This window comes from Tupaia chinensis, unplaced genomic scaffold (genome assembly GCF_000334495.1).
Source record: "Tupaia chinensis unplaced genomic scaffold, TupChi_1.0 Scaffold143728_1, whole genome shotgun sequence".
Classification (NCBI taxonomy): domain Eukaryota; kingdom Metazoa; phylum Chordata; class Mammalia; order Scandentia; family Tupaiidae; genus Tupaia; species Tupaia belangeri.
The window spans coordinates 991,809-1,010,510 of record NW_006203577.1 but is presented as its reverse complement, the minus strand read 5'-3'; the positions used below and the strand labels follow the sequence as shown (position 1 = coordinate 1,010,510).

The window sequence follows — 18,702 nt, the reverse complement described above, 5'->3', positions numbered from 1 at the left end:
AAAAAAAAAAAAGTTACAACGTGTTTTTCTATGCAAAAATGTGTCATGACTTTTTCGACAACTCAATATATCCGTATCAGGTCAGACAGGTGGCAAAGTGGTTAAAATGGCTGGATCTCACAAAGCTGGTTGTTGGGTTCAAGCCCTGGAACCGCACAGAGAAATGGATTGAGAAACGCAATGGGTACATGTGCATACATCCCTAAAATCCCAAGAGGAGGGAGAAATAGGTAAGAAGGGATTGCACTATGAAGGTCTTTCTCACCTACTCTCCCTCCCTCTGTCCACATTGACAAAATTTATTTTAAAAAGAGAAAAAAATGCTAGTTTTTTGTTTAAAAAAAAAAAAAAAGCAAAGATATGATATTCTTTCAGTATTCCTTAAAAAAAATAAAAGTAGGCTTGGGGGTGCTGGAAGGTGGAGTGGTGGTTGAGGGTACTGGACTCACATGTGGCCGGGTACAGTTCGAGTCCCAGACCTGCACCTTGCTTTCTCACTCTCCCCCTCATCCCCCTCTGGTCAAATTTATTAATTAAATAAAGCTTTTTTTTTTTTTAAAGTAGGCTTGGAGATATAAGACAAAAATTTGACAACAGAATTTCTCATTAAATATAATTCATTACTCTGAGACAAAGTGAAAGTACCAGTTGCTATACAGAATTAAAACCAGGCCAGTAGATGGCATGGAAGTTAAGGTGCTGGATCCCACACAGCCTACTCTTATGGTTCAAGTCCCACACCCAGCAGATGGCAGCGTGGCCACCCAAAATCATCCCCAATGCATGTACATGCATGCCCAAAATCCCAAGAGAATGGAGAAGGGATTGCAGGGCAGCCATCCCTCCTGGGGGGAAGGGGAGGACTTCTCACATTCTCCATCTCTCTCTCTCTCTCTCTTTCTCTTTCTCCTACAGCAAAAATTTTAAAAATTAAAACCTAGATGATGAAAATGATCTTAAGAAAGAGAAAAAGCAACCCTAAACTGACATTTGAGAAAATACACACACATGCATACATTTTTTTATTCCTTTCTCTTTTTTTTTAATTTCCAAGAGGATGGTCACAATAAACCTATGATCTATATTTTTCTGGCCAGATTTTTTTCTAACATACCACTCAATTTTTAAATCATAATCTCAAAAACACCATCTCCAACTATATGAGTGTATACAATCTGCATTAAAAAAAAAATTTTTTTTGGAGAGGTTTTGCTATAGGGCATGTGCACTCACCAGAAAGACAGAGAGAGACAGAAAGCAAGAAATCACCCCCCCAGGGGGGATAGTCACACCGCAATCCCTTCTCCTCCATTCTCCTCTCAGGATCTTGGGCACGCACACACACACACACACCTGGTGTGAGTTTAAGCCACAGGGTCCGGGACTTGAACCACGGTCGGCCACATGGGAGTTCAGTGACATAGCCATTATGCTAACTGCTTGTCCCATCTTAATTATGTTTTAAACAAATATTTCTTATCAAAGCCATACTGATCTATAATTCATAAAAGACCATACTAAAATTTATATTTGCTTAGAAAATACCTTCTCTCCTAACAAGGATATAATTACAAGATTTAAAATTAAGTTTAGTCATTCAAAAAGATTTACTGGGTACCTATATGAGGCAGGAACTATTCTAGTCATCTGGAATATACCAGTGTAAAAATATACTTTTAAACATACTTCAAATATGACAATTTTTACACATATATATGAGATATGGAAATTATAAATCACTTTTTTTCACTGAACAAGGCCAGCAAGCTTTTTTCTTTCCTTTTTTTTTTTTTTTTTTTTTTTTTTTTTTTTTTTTGTGCTTTGTTTTTTTTTTTTTTTTTTGTGCTATAGGGTGCGTGCACTCACCAGAAAGACAGAGAGAGAGAGAAAGCAAGAAATCACCCCCACAGGGGGAAGGCCATGGCACAATCCCTTCTCTTCCATTCTCCTCTCAAAATCTTGGGGACACACACACACAGACACACGCCTGATGTGAGTTTAAGCCACTGGGTCCAGGACTCAAACCACGGTCGACTACATGGGAGTCTAGCGATGTAACCATTTTGTCATCTGCTCATTCCTGCAAGCATTTTTAAATCAGAAATTTTAGTATAATTAATATTTTATTTAATGATAAAAATTTAGTTTTATAATGTCAGTCTCCGCTGTTTAGTATAAATTCACTTTAAAATGAAAACATTAAAGTTTAACTTGCTAAAAAAATATCTAAAATGATTTGGAATATGAAAGATTCCTTAACAAATAAAAACCTTAAAACTGTTTCCAGATTTGTACCTGAAACAGATCCCTGACATCCAGATTGCACAGTAATTGTGGAATCACACTGAGGAATTCCATTCATTAAGAACCACCACACAATCAGGAATTACTTTTACTCCCTGTAATGCAAGAATACTGCTTTTGGTAACCATAGTTGTTCATTTCTGGAACAATTTTCAAACATATATTTTCTTTTGCCTTACTCTGAATTCTACATTGCCAGTCACTATTAAGAGGAAAACAAATCTCAGACTAACAGAGGCCAAATTTAGAGAGGGAAATAAAAATCTTCCTTCAGTCTAGGCTAAATGGACTGCTTACACAAAGAACTCCATACATCCGAAAGCACACAGATGTCTGTGCTAGTTCCCAGGGCTCGAACAATGCCAGTCTTTCAACAGCTTTCCTTTTACATAAGTTGATGTGGGAAAGCCAGTCAGCCCTTCTGAACCTCATAACTCAGGGCCCTGGAACTCCAAGAAAGTTCTATATTGTTCCTCAGCACTGTTTTCATATACTTTGTCTAGAAAATAAACTTAATTTTTACCCAAAAATACAAATCTGGAAATCATCTCTTCTGTTTGACAAGTGATGTACTCTATCTATAACTACTCTTCTTCTAAAAAACACAATCCATGAGATAAATCTAAGATCATCATGTCTAAAAGACATTTGATAGAAGTTTTTAAGAGAGAGATTTTTGCCATAGGGCACGTGCACTCACCAGAGACAGAGAGAAAGTGAGAAATCACCCAGAGGGTGGATGGTCATGCCACAATCCCTTCTCCTCCATTCTCCTCGTGGGACCCTGGAAACCCATGCACACATTCCCAGCATAATTTTCAAGTTGTAGGTCTGGGACTCAAACCACGGAAGGCCACATGAGAGTCCAACGCCTTAACCACGACATCACCTGCTAGTCCCAACAGAATGTATTTTTAAATGCACAACTTAAAATAAAATTTTAGGGCTAGTCCCGGAACAGCAGTTAACCCTGTGCATAGGGAGCCCGATCCTACATGGCCAACTGTGGTTTGAATCTCAGCCCCTTGAAAAGCATGCCAGGTGTATAAACATGAAAAATTACTTACAAGATAGAGAAAACAAAGGGAAAAAAATGATGGCATTCCACACCCCACTGGGGGTGCTTTCTGTCTCTGACAAGTGCACATGCCCTCTGGCAATTAAAACACACAAAATTTTAAATGTACCTATTATGCCGACAATCAAATATATACCATTGGCTGGATCCTATTTGTTTTCTAGTCCTATCATTTTTTAAATAGCCATAGGACACAAAATAGCTTACCAAATTCTAAAAGAAATTTTAGGAAAAAAACTGTTAAGGAGAGAAGAGGGTAAATCTGCATTTGTTCTCTTTCTACCCCCCACTTTCTTCTCTTCCCCCCAACATTAACAATGGACACCAAAAAAATGAAAGATTGGCGGACCAGCAGGTGGCATGGACTCCCACATGGTCGACGCGATTGAGTCACAGGCCTGGCGGCTTGCTTTCTCACTATCCCGCACTCTTTCTCCTTCTCTCTCTTTCATTCTCTCTCTCATTCTGTCCCTCTCTGATCAAATTTAAATAAATAAATAAAGTTAAATAAAATAATTATTTTAAAAAATAATGAAAGGTATTTCACTGAATGTTTTGACCAAACCATTAGGCCTCAGAAAAAAAGACAGTTATTCTTCACCAAGCTACCTTTGGAAGCTAAATAACACAATGTCTTACCTTCAAAACACATCATTTTTGATTCTTCCAATATCTTATATTGGTTTAATCTTTGGTAAATTCTTGCATTCAATTTTTTTTAGAGGGGTGAGATTTTTGCTATAGGGCATGTGCACTCACTCACCTGAGAGACAGAAAGACAGAGAGAAAGTGAGAAACCACCCCGCAAAGGGGATGGTTATGCTACAATTCCCTCTCCTCCTTGGGATTCTTGGTCACACATGCATGCACACAAAGGCACACATGCACACGCGACTGATGTGAGTCTCAAGCCTCCAGGTCTGGGACTCAAACCATGGTTTGCCAAGCAGGAGTCCAGTGCCTTCACTCCTACGCCACCTGCTGGTCCCCTTACATTCAATATCGAGAAGCTAACGTAGATAAATTAAAGCCACAGAAAGCTCGAATATAATCATTTGGCAAACTTACTTCCTAAGATACTTAACAGACCTGCTACACAGAAGGTCTCATTAGTTTTAGAAGACAAACAGAAATGATTAATTTGTTTTGTTTTTATATTTTTTGCTATAGGGCACTACCACGCCACCCACTGGCCCTAGGAATGATTAGTTTACTCATTAAATGATTATAACCTGAATAACCAAGAGTTGTCTGCAGAGACATCACTGTACCCCAGTTAGAATGGCTATTAACAAAAAGACAAACAGTAACAATTGTTGGCAAGAATGCAGAGAAAGGGGAACTCCTAACAGTGGGTCGGGTATGAATTAGTATAGCTACTATGGAAAAACAGTATGAAGGTTCCTCAAAAAATTAAAAACAGAACTATCATGTGATCTAGCAATCCCATTACAGGGTATATTTCCAAAGGAAATGAAATCAGTATGTCAGATATATCTGCACTTCCTTGTTTTCTGCAGCATTATTTGCAGTAGCAAAATAACATAATCATCCTAAGTGCCTACAATCAGATGAATGAATCTTTTAAGTATGTACATCACAATGGAATACTATTCAGCCATTAAAAAGAGGGAAAAAGAAGCAAACCCTCCCATTTGTGACAACATACATGAATCTGGAGGACATTATGTTAAGTAAAATAAGCCAGGCACAGAAAGACAAATACTACATAATCTCACTCACACGTGAAATACAGACAAAGTTGACATGAAACATAGAGAAGTGAAAGTAGGGAGTCGAATGGTAGTTAGCACAGTCTGGACTAGTAGTAGAGAGGCAGGAGCAGGAAGATGTTGGTCAAGGGATACATAATTACAGTGGGGGGGGGGGACTGAATTCAGGAGGTCTATTTGCAGCATATGACTCTGGTTAATGATGATGCATTGTATTCTCTTTTTATTCTTTTTCAGAGAAAGATTTTTGCTATAGGGTACATGCGCTCGCCAAAGAGAGAGAAAGCGAGAAATCACCCCCCCAGGGGGTGGCCACACCACAATCCCTGCTCCTCCAGTTTCCAGGGGAACACACCGACAAGTGCCCAGCGTGAGTTGTTTTTTTTTTGGTTTTTTTGGGTTTTTTTGGAGAGATTTTCACTGTAGGGCGCGTGCGCTCGCCAGACAGAGAGAGACATAGAGACAGAAAGCGAGAAATCACCCCCCAGAGGGGATGGTCACGCCGCAATCCCTTCTCCTCCATTCTCCTCTCGGGATCTTGGGCACGCACGCACACGCGCCCGGCATGAGTTTTAAGCCACCAGGTCCGGGACACGAACCGCGGTTGACTATGTGGGAGTCCAGTGACATAGCCATTACGCTAACTGCTGGTTCCCACATGAGTTTTTTTTAAGACACTGGGTACAGGACACAAACCGCAATCCACTACGTAGGAGTCCAGTGACATTATGCCATCTGCTGGTCCCAGGCATTGTATTCTTGAAAATACAAGAGGAATGGCTATTAAGTGCTCTCACCACAAAGATGATAATGACATGAGGTGATGTATTTAAGCTAGGTTTAACCATTTCACAATGTTTATGTACTTCAAAACATTATGCTGTATATTATAAATACATACTAGGTTATCTGTCAGCCTTAAACAATTTTTTTGAAGTTGACTAATTAGTTCTCTTTAATATGAGCTATCACATGATCACTATTCCTCATAGAAATACCCAAGATGCTGTTCCACAATTTTAGTAAACCAATTATTTATAAATCCATCTTTTTTAAATCATTTTTATTTTTTATTTATTATTATTGTTTTTTCTCTCTCTATCAGAGAGAGAAAGAGGAGGAGGGGGAAGTGAGTGGGAAAGTGAGAAAACAAGCCTCCAGGTCCAGAACTTGAACCATAGTTATCCAAGTGGGAGTCCAGTGCCTTAACCACCACACCACCTGCCAGCCCCCATCCACCCTTCTTAAGAGCTCTATGATCCTTGTAATTCTTTAACATAACAATTCTGTAGTCCTCCTCCTGGAGAGGAGGAAGTGTTAAAGTACACATGCAAATGCACGTGATTTCAAGTTGCAAGATCCAGGACTTGAAGCACAGTCAGCCATGTGGAGTCCAACGCCTTAACCACTACACCATCTGCTGGCCCACAGTACCCATTTTGTTATATAATACACTATATAACACAACTAGATAAGGTGTGAAAGAGAAAGCACTCTCAAGTTTTCTATCCTTATATAAGAAAGACAGTAAATTCTTATAGACAGCCCCCCCAACCAGAGTACAGAGTCTGAACATACTAATCATTTAACAGATATTTAAATTTCAATCATTACCCTAACAGTGATAAAAACTAAACTTGTCAAGGAGAACTGTTTATCTTTTCACCAAAGATGCTTCCCTAATGACCACTGAAAGCACCAAAATCCTGTGTGCTCTACAAAGCAGTAACCTCAGAAACATTTCACCACTCCTGAGATTCATGAACTCTGTTAGCAAAACACACACGGAATTTTGGGTACACATGCAAATGCACCCTACGTGATTTTCAAGTTGCAAGGACTTGAACCACAGTCAGCAATGAGGGAGTCCAGCACCTTAACCAACTACACCACCCGCTGGCCCACAGCACACATTTTGTAAGGGATTTACCAAGAGCTGTAAGTTTCCCTTCTCGTGAAAAAACAGGCCTTCACTGCAAATATACATTTAGTTAACCAGGGGTGAGTTATTTAAAAACTTAACTTTTACTTTTCATTCAAACTGACATATTAAGTAACTTCATATTAGAACACTTAAAATGTGCATGTGATAAAAGTTATAAGACCTAGAAGATATTATCTTGTCTCAAAGCTATTAAATACTGCTCTTAAATCATCATTTCTTCACTCTCTTCTAACTATAATTACAAAAAACAAACATAGAAGAAGGACCAGCAGGTGGCATAGTGGTTAAGGTGCTGGACACTCCCACATGGCCAACCATGGTTCAAACCCGGGACCTGGTGGCTTGCTTTCTCAGTTTCCTTCTCTCTCTCTCTCTGTCTCTCTGGTCAAACTAAAATAAATGAATGAATAAATTAAAAATTCAATAAATAATTCTTTAAAAAATAGTAATAATAAAAAATAAATGTAGAAGAAAAACCAACACCCATAAACATGGTCATTCTGTGAGTGCTATCAAAAACACAAAACTATTTATAGAAAGACCTTCCTTCAAGAACACAACCTAACTCTCCATGTCCAAGTCTATTTGACAAAGTCTAAAAGTCCTGCTTTTAATCTTTTTCACTTAACGGTGAAAAGGAGTATGTGCCATCAGAAAGAAACCAGGAGGAGGAGACGCAATGAGCGTGGTACGTGACACAAAAACTTACCCACTTGAAGGATCTAAGGCAATAGCTCTGGGTTGATCCAACTCTTGCCAAAATAAAACTTTTCGTAAAGATCCATCTAAATTAGAAACTTCAATTCGATTAGTTTCAGAATCTGTCCAGTATAATTTTTCTCCAAGCCAATCACATGCCAGTCCATCAGGGGACAATAATCCAGAAACGACAACATTCTGTACACTCTCAGTTTTGTTAAATTCTGTTCGTTTAATGGCTTCTTCGCTGACATCACTCCAGTATATCAAGCCATGACCAAACACGAAGTCCACTGCAGCTGCATCTTCCAAGCCTCCAACTACAATCGTAGCATTTTCTTTGCCATTTGTAGCATCAACCAATCGCAAGTCCCGCCTGTTTGCATAAAGCAACAAAGGGGCCGCTAGAACAACAAAAAAAAGAAAATGTAAGTTAAAAAGGAAACAGACGTATTGGTTCTTAGAAACTGGTTAAATTAGCGTTGGTGAGCAAATACAGCTGACCACTGAACAACGCACGGGTTAGGAGCACTACCCCTACACAGACAAAACTGCACATAAAACTTTGGACTCTCCCCAAACTTTACTGCTAATAGCCTTTTGTTGACCAGAAGTCTTACTGACAACATAAACAGTTGATTAACAAACATGTTGTATGTGTATTCTATATTACATACTGTATTCTTACAATAAAGCTAGGGAGAAGATGAATGGGTGTATACTTGATTTGATAATTATACACCCATTCATCCCTTAAAAAAACCACAATGTAGCCCAAAGATATACACTGTTTATATGTAAACCAGAAACCATATTTAAAAATTAAAAAAACATAAGCAAGATAAAATACCTTTACAGTACAGTATTTTCCAATGTATTTACTGAAAAAAAAAAAATACTCCACATATAACTAGAAGTAAACAGTTTAAGCCCATGTTGTTTAAGATTCAAGTGTACTATCAAAAATATGAGTAAATAGGGACCATCAGATGGTGTATGGTTATGTCACTGGACTCCCACGTAGTCAACCATGGTTCAAGTCCTGGACCCAGTGGCTTTAAACACGCAGGGCACACGTGCTTGCATGCCCAAAATGCCAAGAGGAGAATAGAGAAGGGACTACAGTGTGGTTCTGTCTCTCTTGTCTCTCCAGCAAGTACATGTACCTTACAGCAAAAAAATCTCTCTTAAAAAAAATAGTAAGTGTAAATAATAGGAAATTGTCTAAAATCTTTTCATGCGCAAAATATTTTTGTGGCATTTCTTTTGAATTATTTTTGACTTTTATTTATTATTATTATTTTCCAATTTCACCAGAGAGAGACAGAAGGGGAAAGTAAGAAAGGAAGTCACCAGATCTAGGACTCAAATCTCGGTCAGCCACGTGGGAGTCCAACACTTTTAACCACCACGACACCTGCCAGCCCCTTCCTGTGGCATTTTAAAGAAATAACATAACAAGAAGGGAAATTAATTTCACCAGGGCAGTTGTTTCTTGTTATAATATTCTGTCAAATAAAATTAAAAAGCTTGGCCATATCAAGAATTGGCCAGGATATGGAGCTATGGGAACCTAATGTAGCCACACTAGAAAACAGTTTCTTAGAAGGTTAAACATACAACCTACTATATTGATCCAGCCATTCTACACCTACATATTTACTCAAGAGAAATAAAAACATATATCAATAGAAAAGCTTATGCATAAATGTTCGTAGCAAATTATTTTTAATAACCTAAACTGGAATCAACCCAAGTATTATCAACAGACTAACAAACAAGCTGTGCTACAGCCATACAGTAAAAAGTTATGAACTATTTGCACATTAAAAATGAATGAGTCTTGGGAACCAGCAGTTAGCGTAATGGCTATGTCGCTGGACTCCCATGTAGTTGACTGCGGTTCGCGTCCCGGACCTGGTGGCTTAAAACTCACGCCGGGCGCGTGTGCGTGCGTGCCCAAGATCCCGAGAGGAGAATGGAGGAGAAGGAATTGCGGTGTGGCCATCCCCCCTGGGGGGTGATTTCTCACTTTCTGTCTCTATGTCTCTCTCTGTCTGGCGAGCGCACACGCCCTATAGCAAAAAAAAAACTCTCCAAAAAAAAAAAAAAAAGAATGAGTCTCAAAAGAATGCAGAAATGAAAACTAATAAGGAGTATGTACTATTACATGACTTCTAGCTATACACAGTTTTAGAAAATACCATCTATTATGACAGAAATCACGTCAAAAGTTACACTGAGATAGGAAGAAGGGGTAGAAAATAATGAGAGGGAGGAATTATAAAGGCACATGAGGAAACTTCCGTAAGTGATGGGCAATCTCAATTATGATGATGGTTACAGAAGTGTACACATGTCAAAACTTATTAAATCTTACACTTAATATAACTGCCGTTTATTATATATCAACTACATTTTAATAAAACTGTCAAACAGTCTGGTAGAGTTAGTTCTTCATATAACTACTTCATTGTGTTCTATATTATTAAACATTATTAGAATGACCTTTTACAAGATATAATACCAAAACTAAATATAAAACCTATCTTGAAAAAATAACATCAGGATCAGCAGGCATAATGGTTACATCACTGGACTCCCACACAGTCGACCTGGTTCGAGTCCCAGACCCGGCAGCTTAAAACTCACACTACGTGCCCAAAATTTCAAGAGGAGAATGGAGGAGAAGGGATTGCAGCATGGCCATCTCTTCTGTGGAGGGTGATTTCTCACTTTGTGTCTCTCTGTTTCTCTCTGTCTCTCTAGGGACCACACGCACTCCATAGTAAAAACCTCTCTACAAAAAATTAAAAATTTAATAAAAAAGATGTATCATTTAACTTTAAATAATTATTTTATTTAACTTTATTTATTTATTTATTTTAATTTGACCAGAGAGAGGAAAAGTGAGAAAGCAAGCCACCAGGTTCAGCACTCAAACCATGGTCGGCCATGTAGGAGTCCAGTGCCCTTAACCACCACGCCACTTGCCGGCCCTAAAGTAGCTTCAGTTCTATGTTTTGGGGTTGTTCTTTAAATATCTACTTCAAGCTTCTGAATTTAATTCCTCAACATTAAGTGCAAATTAAAAACCTAGAGCAGCACCATCCTACAAAATTTTTTGTGATGATGTTGTTCTTGCCACTGTGCAATACAGTAGCCGCCAATTACATGTAGTTTATGAAGTATTTAAAATGTAGGGACCAGCAGTTGGCAAAATGGCTATGTTGCTGCACTCCCAAGTAGTTGACTATGGTTCGAGTCCCAGACCCGGAGGCTTAAACTCATGCCAGGTGCATGTGTGTATGTGCCCAAGATCCCGAGAGGAGAATGGAAGAGAAAGGACTGTGGCGTGGCCATTCCCCCTGGAGGTGATTTCTCGCTTTCTCTCTCTTGTCTCTGTCTGTCTGTCTGGTGAACGCACACACCCTATAGCAAAAACCACTCCGAAAATGAAATAAAATGTAGCTAGATTGGGGCTGGCAGGTAGTATGAAGGTTAAGGGCACTAGACCATGGTTCAAGTCCCGGACCCGGCAGCCTGTTTTCTCACTTAGCTAGATGACTAAGAAATTGAACTTTTAATTTTTTTTTTTTATTTTTTTTTTAGATTTTTGACATCGTACATATGCACTCACCAGAGAAACAGAGGAAAAGCAAAAAATCACTCCCCAGGGGGAATGGCTAACCCATTATTCCTTCCCCTCCCATTCTCTTGTGATTTTTCTCATTTCCTCTCACCTTCTCTCCCTCTCTCAAGGGGGCACACACAACCTATAACACATTTTTTTAAATCTTAAAAATAAATAGGCAAATATGGCTAATGTAGAATTAGATAGCACAGACCTAGAAGCTAGAATTAAGAACAGGAATGAGGCAATAAAAACAAGATCAGACTTAGATTGTAATAATCTGCATGGTCCTCTCTCATAATTACTTATTCAAGGTCTAAAACTGTCATCCAAAGCAAAGATGAAGTACCATTTAAAAGTAATCACTCTGTTTCTAGGTAAATTACTCTATAATTCCACAAAGTTAAAAAAATCAAAAATGTAAAGGAAAAGTGATTTTTAAACCAGTTACAGACTGTGCCTACCAAACAGCCAAAAACGTACACAAGGTCCATCTGTAAGTACAGCACGAACTTTCCTCTAAACTTGATCCAAGTTTCTTAAGTCAAAGGCAAATGGGGAGATCGTATTTAAATTTAAAAAAACAAAGTGACTAAGAGTCCTTTCTGCTTATTCTATGTCTCTGCTGCAGCTATGGCAAATTCCTACGGTTCCCTTACAGATAAACGTTTCACTTGTTTCAGGCCATCACACGACCCACGGATTTTATCCGTCCCCACTGCATCACCTTTCGCTGAGCCACTCACACCACGTTCCAAGTATAAACATCAGAAGAAAGATCCCTGTTAGTGAAGGGGGTGATGCTAAGTGCTGTGCAGGACTGAAAGCCAGCCATGGTGACACAGGCAGCAGGGTGCCACTCTAGACCCTGGGGGTCAGATATGAGGTGGGCCTGCATATGCCGGGCACTTAGACACCCATAATCCTGGCTGGCTGGAAAGTGAGGTAGCAGGGGGATTGAGGCATAAGTCCCTGTCAAGAGGGCCACTCTGTCTGCTCCCTCTCTTCCTCTCTATCACGAACGAGAAAGAAACTTTTAAAAGGGGTGGGTCTGGCTCTGTGGCACAACAGTAATGCTCTGCTCCAGTGACCCTGGATCCCACATGGCAACTGTGGTTTGAATTTCTGACCAAGCTGGCCTAAAACACACCAGGAACGCACATGAGTGCCCAAGAGCTGATGGCTAGAGGAGCTAAGGAAGGGGATCCCAGCGTGACCAGACCCTATGGAGGGCACTCCTCCCTCCCTCTCTCTCTCTCTCTCTCACGTGTGTGCACATGAGCTCTATCATGAATAAAGGGGAAAATAATTAAGAAAAAAAAGTCCTAGAACATTTACAATTTAAAATCCAAGCATTATAATCATCTAATGTTTATTGGGCATCTTTATGGCCCTACCCACCCTTGGAAATTGTATACCAAATCTGTGCATGGCACTTGGTAACAGCCAAATCTTTCATGACTTGCAAACGCTAATATTTCTACTGAGTGTTTTTGTTCTACAAAGTCCAAATAAACTTTCTGGTCATTTAAGGCCTCACAAGTCGTCTGAGTACCAAAAAAACACATAAACAAACAAAAAAAAAAAGGCAAAAGAAATCAAACAAAAAAGGGTGATGAGGGAGGAGTTCATCTTTTTAAATTTACCGGTACTGGCTATAATTGATGATTTCAGAAGTACTGTACATAAACCTGAACATTCTGAAAAGGCCAACTGGGCTGGCCCCACAGTGCAGCAGTTAAGGGAGCTAGATCCCATAGAGCCAACCGTGGCTCAAACCCAAGCCCCAACAGCTTAAAAAACATGTCGGATGCCATGCTCACTCTCTCGTGTACATGCTTGCGCTCTCTCTCGCTCTCTCTCTCTGTCTCTTCCTCTCGTGAGCACATGTGCCCTCTAGCAATCAAAAAATACAAAGGAGAAACTGAAAAATCAAAGGAAATCCTAGAGTTCATCCTGCCTAAACACCTGTCTTTTAGTTTTAAGTTTACTTAAGTATTTCCTTCATGAGAAAAGAGGTGGCGGAGGGAGAGAAAGTCAGTCACCTGACAGGGTCTCATCACACTGTAATCCCCCTCCCCAATCTTCCAGCCAGTTCAATTAATGGTGCACCAAGCATGTTCAAGGGGACGTGGGGTTCCAAACCTGGGGCTTTCCCATGTCGCTCCAGTGTCATGAGCAGCACCCTACTGCCTGCACGCCACGGCTGGGCCCCAACCAGTCTTCTGATGCTTGAATACTTTCTACTATACTGTCACTACCATAAACCCAAAGGATTTTACATTTAAGTAATGACCAAGAGCTCACAAAAGCCTATTACTTACCAACACTGACTTAGCTTGATCAAAGTTCAGTCAGGCTTCTCTCCTTCCCACAAACACTTCAACCTCGGCTATCCCTAAGCTTAAAGCTAATACAAAATGTCCTTTCTTATCAATCCATTCAGAAATCAGATGACCGTAGGGGAAAAAAAAATCTCTCTTAAAGTTGCCCTGGTTGGGACCAGCAGTTAGCGTACTGGCTATGTCGCTGAACTCCCTCGTAGTAGACCACAGTTCAAGTCCCAGACCTGGTGGCCTAAACTCACACCGGGCACATGTGCATGAGTGCCCAAGATCCCAAGAGGAGAATGGAGGAGAAGGGACTGTGGCGTGGCCATCCCCCCTGGGGGGTGATTTCTCGCTTTCTATCTCTCTGTCTTTCTCTGTCTTTCTGGCGAGCACACGCGCCCTATAGCAAAAACCTCTAGGAAAAAAAAAAAAGTTGCCCTGGTTTTTGCTGGTTTGAATGCTTACTCCCAAAAGTTCATGTGTTAGAAATTTAGCTGTAATTATAATGGTATAAAGAGGGTAGAAACTTAATCCAACTATAGTATTAAGAGGTGGGATTTTTTGGAAGGTGATTAGGATTAGAGCAAATCATCAGGGTAGATAACCCATGCTTGACTTCTGGTGGCTTCATAACAAGAGGGAAACCAGCCCTGGTGGTACACACATTCTGCAGTGCTGAGGCCACATGGAAAGGTCTTGATGTGCTGCCCCAGTCTCCCTGTACATGCTAGAAGGAAATGGAATCTGGTTGGTTGAAGTTATTAGGGTGGACTAAGGTGTGAAGATCCACTAAGGTTGCCCGCCTGCCTGCCTGCCTGTCTCTCTCTCTCTCTCTCTGTTATGGAAGAAAGAATGAAACTTTTCAAACAAAGAGGAGGAGGAAGAAGGAGAGCGACCAGAACTGAAAGACAGGCAGCTCTTGCCTTCTCACCATCTTATACCCTATGCCACCTCAGGTCTCTGCAGAGAGTCCCTACTAACAAGGTCTTCACCAGATAGGGCCTCTTCATCTAGAACCTCCAAAACTGCAAGCTGAGTAACCCTTTACTTTTTTTTATATAAATTACCTACTCTTGGTATTCGATTTTTAGCAACAGAAAAACAGACCAAAACTTTTGCTAGCTCCCAGCCACTTATCCCACTCTCTCACAAAGATCCACCGACAATACTTCTATCTATAAAAGCCCTCTTGCATTTGATATTGAGACACCTGCAAATCTTGTGGTCAGAACATTCGCTCTACTGCGATATTCTTTCCAAATAAAGTCTCTCCCCTACCAAAGGCAAGATTTATTTTCTTTGGCATGTGTATGGTGACAATGGCTTGGATACGGATTAGACTTCGCCTATAACCTGTGGCATCTCCAACTCAATAATGGCACTGTTGTGTATCATCTGAAACCTCCATCAGTTCAGAGACTAAGGGATCTTTTCTTGAGTTCAACTCTTGAACTAATAATGCTCCACACATCTTGTCAGCTGCAGCACAGTAAGAAGTTACTTTCACCCTCTTCCATGGCTCTTTGAGTAGAGAACAACTCCCTGACTCTTGAGTAGGAATATTCCTGGCTACTCTGTGATGCTTCTGCTTCCTCTTGACCCTGTAGGAGGGATTACAAGAAGGAACTTCCTTGGCTCCTCACTAAAGAATACACTCCTAGCTCCTTTGAGTTTTTATGCCTAATTTACTTACTTATTCCTATAGGTACCTATCACTCTTGCAAATGCCCCTCACCTTCTTCCACTATGTGCTTCACCATTACGGCACTACAGCTAGCCCTTGAACACAGGTTGAACTACACAGGTTCACGCTTATATGGAGAGTTGTCTCAACAAATACATTAAAAAATACAATATAGCGATGGCAGGCGGCATGCTGGTTAGGGCACTGGACTCCCACATGGCCGACCGTGGTTTGAGTGCCAGACCTGGCAGTTTGCTTTTTCACTTTCCCTCTCTCTCTCTGGTCAAATTAATGTGATGCTTCTGCTTCCTCTTGACCCTGTAGGAGGGATTACAAGAAGGAACTTCCTTGGCTCCTCACTAAAGAATACACTCCTAGCTCCTTTGAGTTTTTATGCCTAATTTACTTACTTATTCCTATAGGTACCTATCACTCTTGCAAATGCCCCTCACCTTCTTCCACTATGTGCTTCACCATTACGGCACTACAGCTAGCCCTTGAACACAGGTTGAACTACACAGGTTCACGCTTATATGGAGAGTTGTCTCAACAAATACATTAAAAAATACAATATAGCGATGGCAGGCGGCATGCTGGTTAGGGCACTGGACTCCCACATGGCCGACCGTGGTTTGAGTGCCAGACCTGGCAGTTTGCTTTTTCACTTTCCCTCTCTCTCTCTGGTCAAATTAAAAAATAATAATAATAAATCAAATAAATAATTATTTTAAAATATAGTACTTCTGTAAATATATTTTCTTGATTATTTTAATTTTTTTCTCTAGCTTATTATATTCTAAGAATACAACATATAATACATACAACATAAAAAATATGTGTTAACTGTTTACAACTGGTAAGGCAACAGCAGCAGGCTATTAGTTTTGTCTTGGGGAATCAAAAGCTATACACAAAACCTAGCCTAGATAGCACAATCCATAACATACTAGATACAGTGCTGGAAGCCGCATGGCTGATCACGTGTTTGGATCCCCAGGCTGGCCTGAAAAACACACTGGGTGCACAGGTGCCTGGGATCCCGAGGAACGAGAGCACCAGGGATAGGGCATAATGTGGTGATGATCTCATGATCTCTCTCTCTCTCTTGAGTATTCATATACACTATCAGTTTAAAAAAAAAATTTTTTTTAAGTTCCATGCAGATTTTCTACTGGGGATGGGGAACAGTCAGCATTTCTAACCCATGTTATTCAAAGGTCAACTGTAATTCAGGTCAATTATCTTCAAAAGGGACAGGATTTACTAAAAACGATTTTACTCCTTAAGAAAGTTGAGATGCCCTCAAGCTGGCTCAGCTAAAGCTTCTCACTTCCCATTATCATTCACTCTCCTTTCCTCCTTTTTACTACCTTCAACCTTCTTTTCCTCTAGCTTGACTCTGCATCTATTACCCTTCAATACTCTGACCTCCTCAATCCCTTTATCCATCCTTGTCAGACCTTTCCCTTCCCAGTCCAACCTCTCAGCAGTATCTCTGGTCACTCAAGCTTTAGTCCCCATTCCCCACTGGGGATTCATGAAGCTGGAAACAGGCTGGATCTTTCATCCACTCAGATGGACTCCATCTCTCTTTAGGGCTTCACTCAAATTCAGTTCAGTCTCCATAAAATTACATAGGCAAAGGAAATCTTATAGCTCTCTTCCACACACACTGATGGTGGCAGGACACTTCAGGTCTTGTACTGACTGAGCAGATGACCACGAGTTATCCCATCTGCCATAAACACAACCTGGTAAAAATGTTAAGGTGGGAGTGACAAGAATTGGCTCTTTTAAACAAACTCCAGTGAGCTGAAACTTTCAAAGCGAAGTATAAGCTGTCTATAAGTTTGTGTGTACATATAAATATATGTATGTATGTTTTATTATATATAATATGTATAAACTTACTACCCTCAAACACATTATAAATTAGATTATAAAATCTCTTAAAATAACTCTAATTGGTTTAAAGATAAATAAGTGCTCATATAAATTAAACATTTTCAAGATTTGAGAAGTTGGGACCAGCAGTGGCATAATGGTTATGTCGCTGGATTCCAATGAAATTGACAGCGGTTCAAGTCCCGGACCCGATGGCTTCTTAAACTCACGCTGGGTGCGTGTGCATGCGTGCCCAAGATCCAGAGAGAAGAATGAAGGAGAAGGGATTGCAGCATGGCCATCCCCCCTGGGAGGTAAGTTCTCGCTTTCTATCTCTCTCTCTCTCTCTGACGAGTGCATGCGCCCTATAGCAAAAAAAACTCTCCAAAAAAGAAAAAAAAATGATTTGAGAAGAAAATTAAACTTCTTATACTATTTTTTTTAAATTAGTAAAAAGATACACACACTCACCGGAGACAGAGAGAGAACATGAGAAAGCACCCCCCCCGGGGGGGAGGGGGTAACCATGAAACGATCCCTTCTTTATTCTCTTGGGATTTGGGACACACATGCAAATGCACTGGGCGTTTTTCAAGTCACTGGGACTAGAACTCAAACCACAAAGTGGGCCATATAGAAGCCAGCTACCTTAACCACCACATCACCTTGCTGGCCCAACTTCTTATACTTTCAAAAGTATCTTTAAAGATACTAATCCAAATGTTTTAACAATCCAAGTTTAAGTTATTTTAAGAATACCATTGACAAATAAGACTCATTTATTGTTAGTTTCATTAAAAGAGCTAGGTCTTCTAAGTTACCAGCACTAACTATTAACACAAGCATGTTTTAACCCTACTTGGCTATGTTCTTCCAATGTTTTATGAGTTTACTGGTCTAATAAAATAGCATTACATATGCATTTGTATTCGGCCAAATTAAATCATTAATCTAACAAACTTTCTTCCACTAGTAATCGTGTTTTGTAATAAGACAACTTGAAGATATTTCCCCAAAATCTTGCTAACTAAAAACCTTAGATTTGGGACCAGCAGGTGGCGTGGTGGTTAAGGCACTGGACACTCCCACATGGCCAGCCACGGTTTGAGTCCCAGACCTGGTGGCTTGCTTTCTCACTTTCTCTCTCTCTCTCTCTCTGTGTCTCTCTCTGGTCAAATTTAAAAAAATAAAATGAATGAATAAATAAAATAAAATAAATAATTCTTAAAAGAAAAAAAACCTTAGATTTACACTAAGTTAATCATAGTAGTCATTAAATACCTAGATCATTCCTCAGTTTTTAAGAGAACACTGAGGACCAGCAGGTGGCATGGTGGTCAAGAGTGCTGGACTTCCTTCCACGTGGTTCAAGTCCCAAACCTGGTGATTTGTTTTCTTACTCCCCCCCAAC

At 40.0% G+C, this 18,702-nt stretch overlaps 1 protein-coding gene across 1 annotated transcript in view; it reads right to left on the bottom strand.

The window, feature by feature from the left end:
• Nucleotides 1-15,483, bottom strand: part of LRP6 (LDL receptor related protein 6) — a 172,320-nt gene extending 156,837 nt beyond the window's left edge. Inside the window, exons 1-2 of the mRNA XM_006164814.2 lie at nucleotides 15,459-15,483; nucleotides 7,770-8,163 (exon numbers count right to left, since the gene is read on the bottom strand). Of these exons, the coding sequence (XP_006164876.1) occupies nucleotides 7,770-8,163; nucleotides 15,459-15,483 (419 nt within the window). The remainder of the gene's footprint in view (nucleotides 1-7,769; nucleotides 8,164-15,458) is intronic.
• Between the last annotated feature and the right edge of the window lie 3,219 nt (nucleotides 15,484-18,702).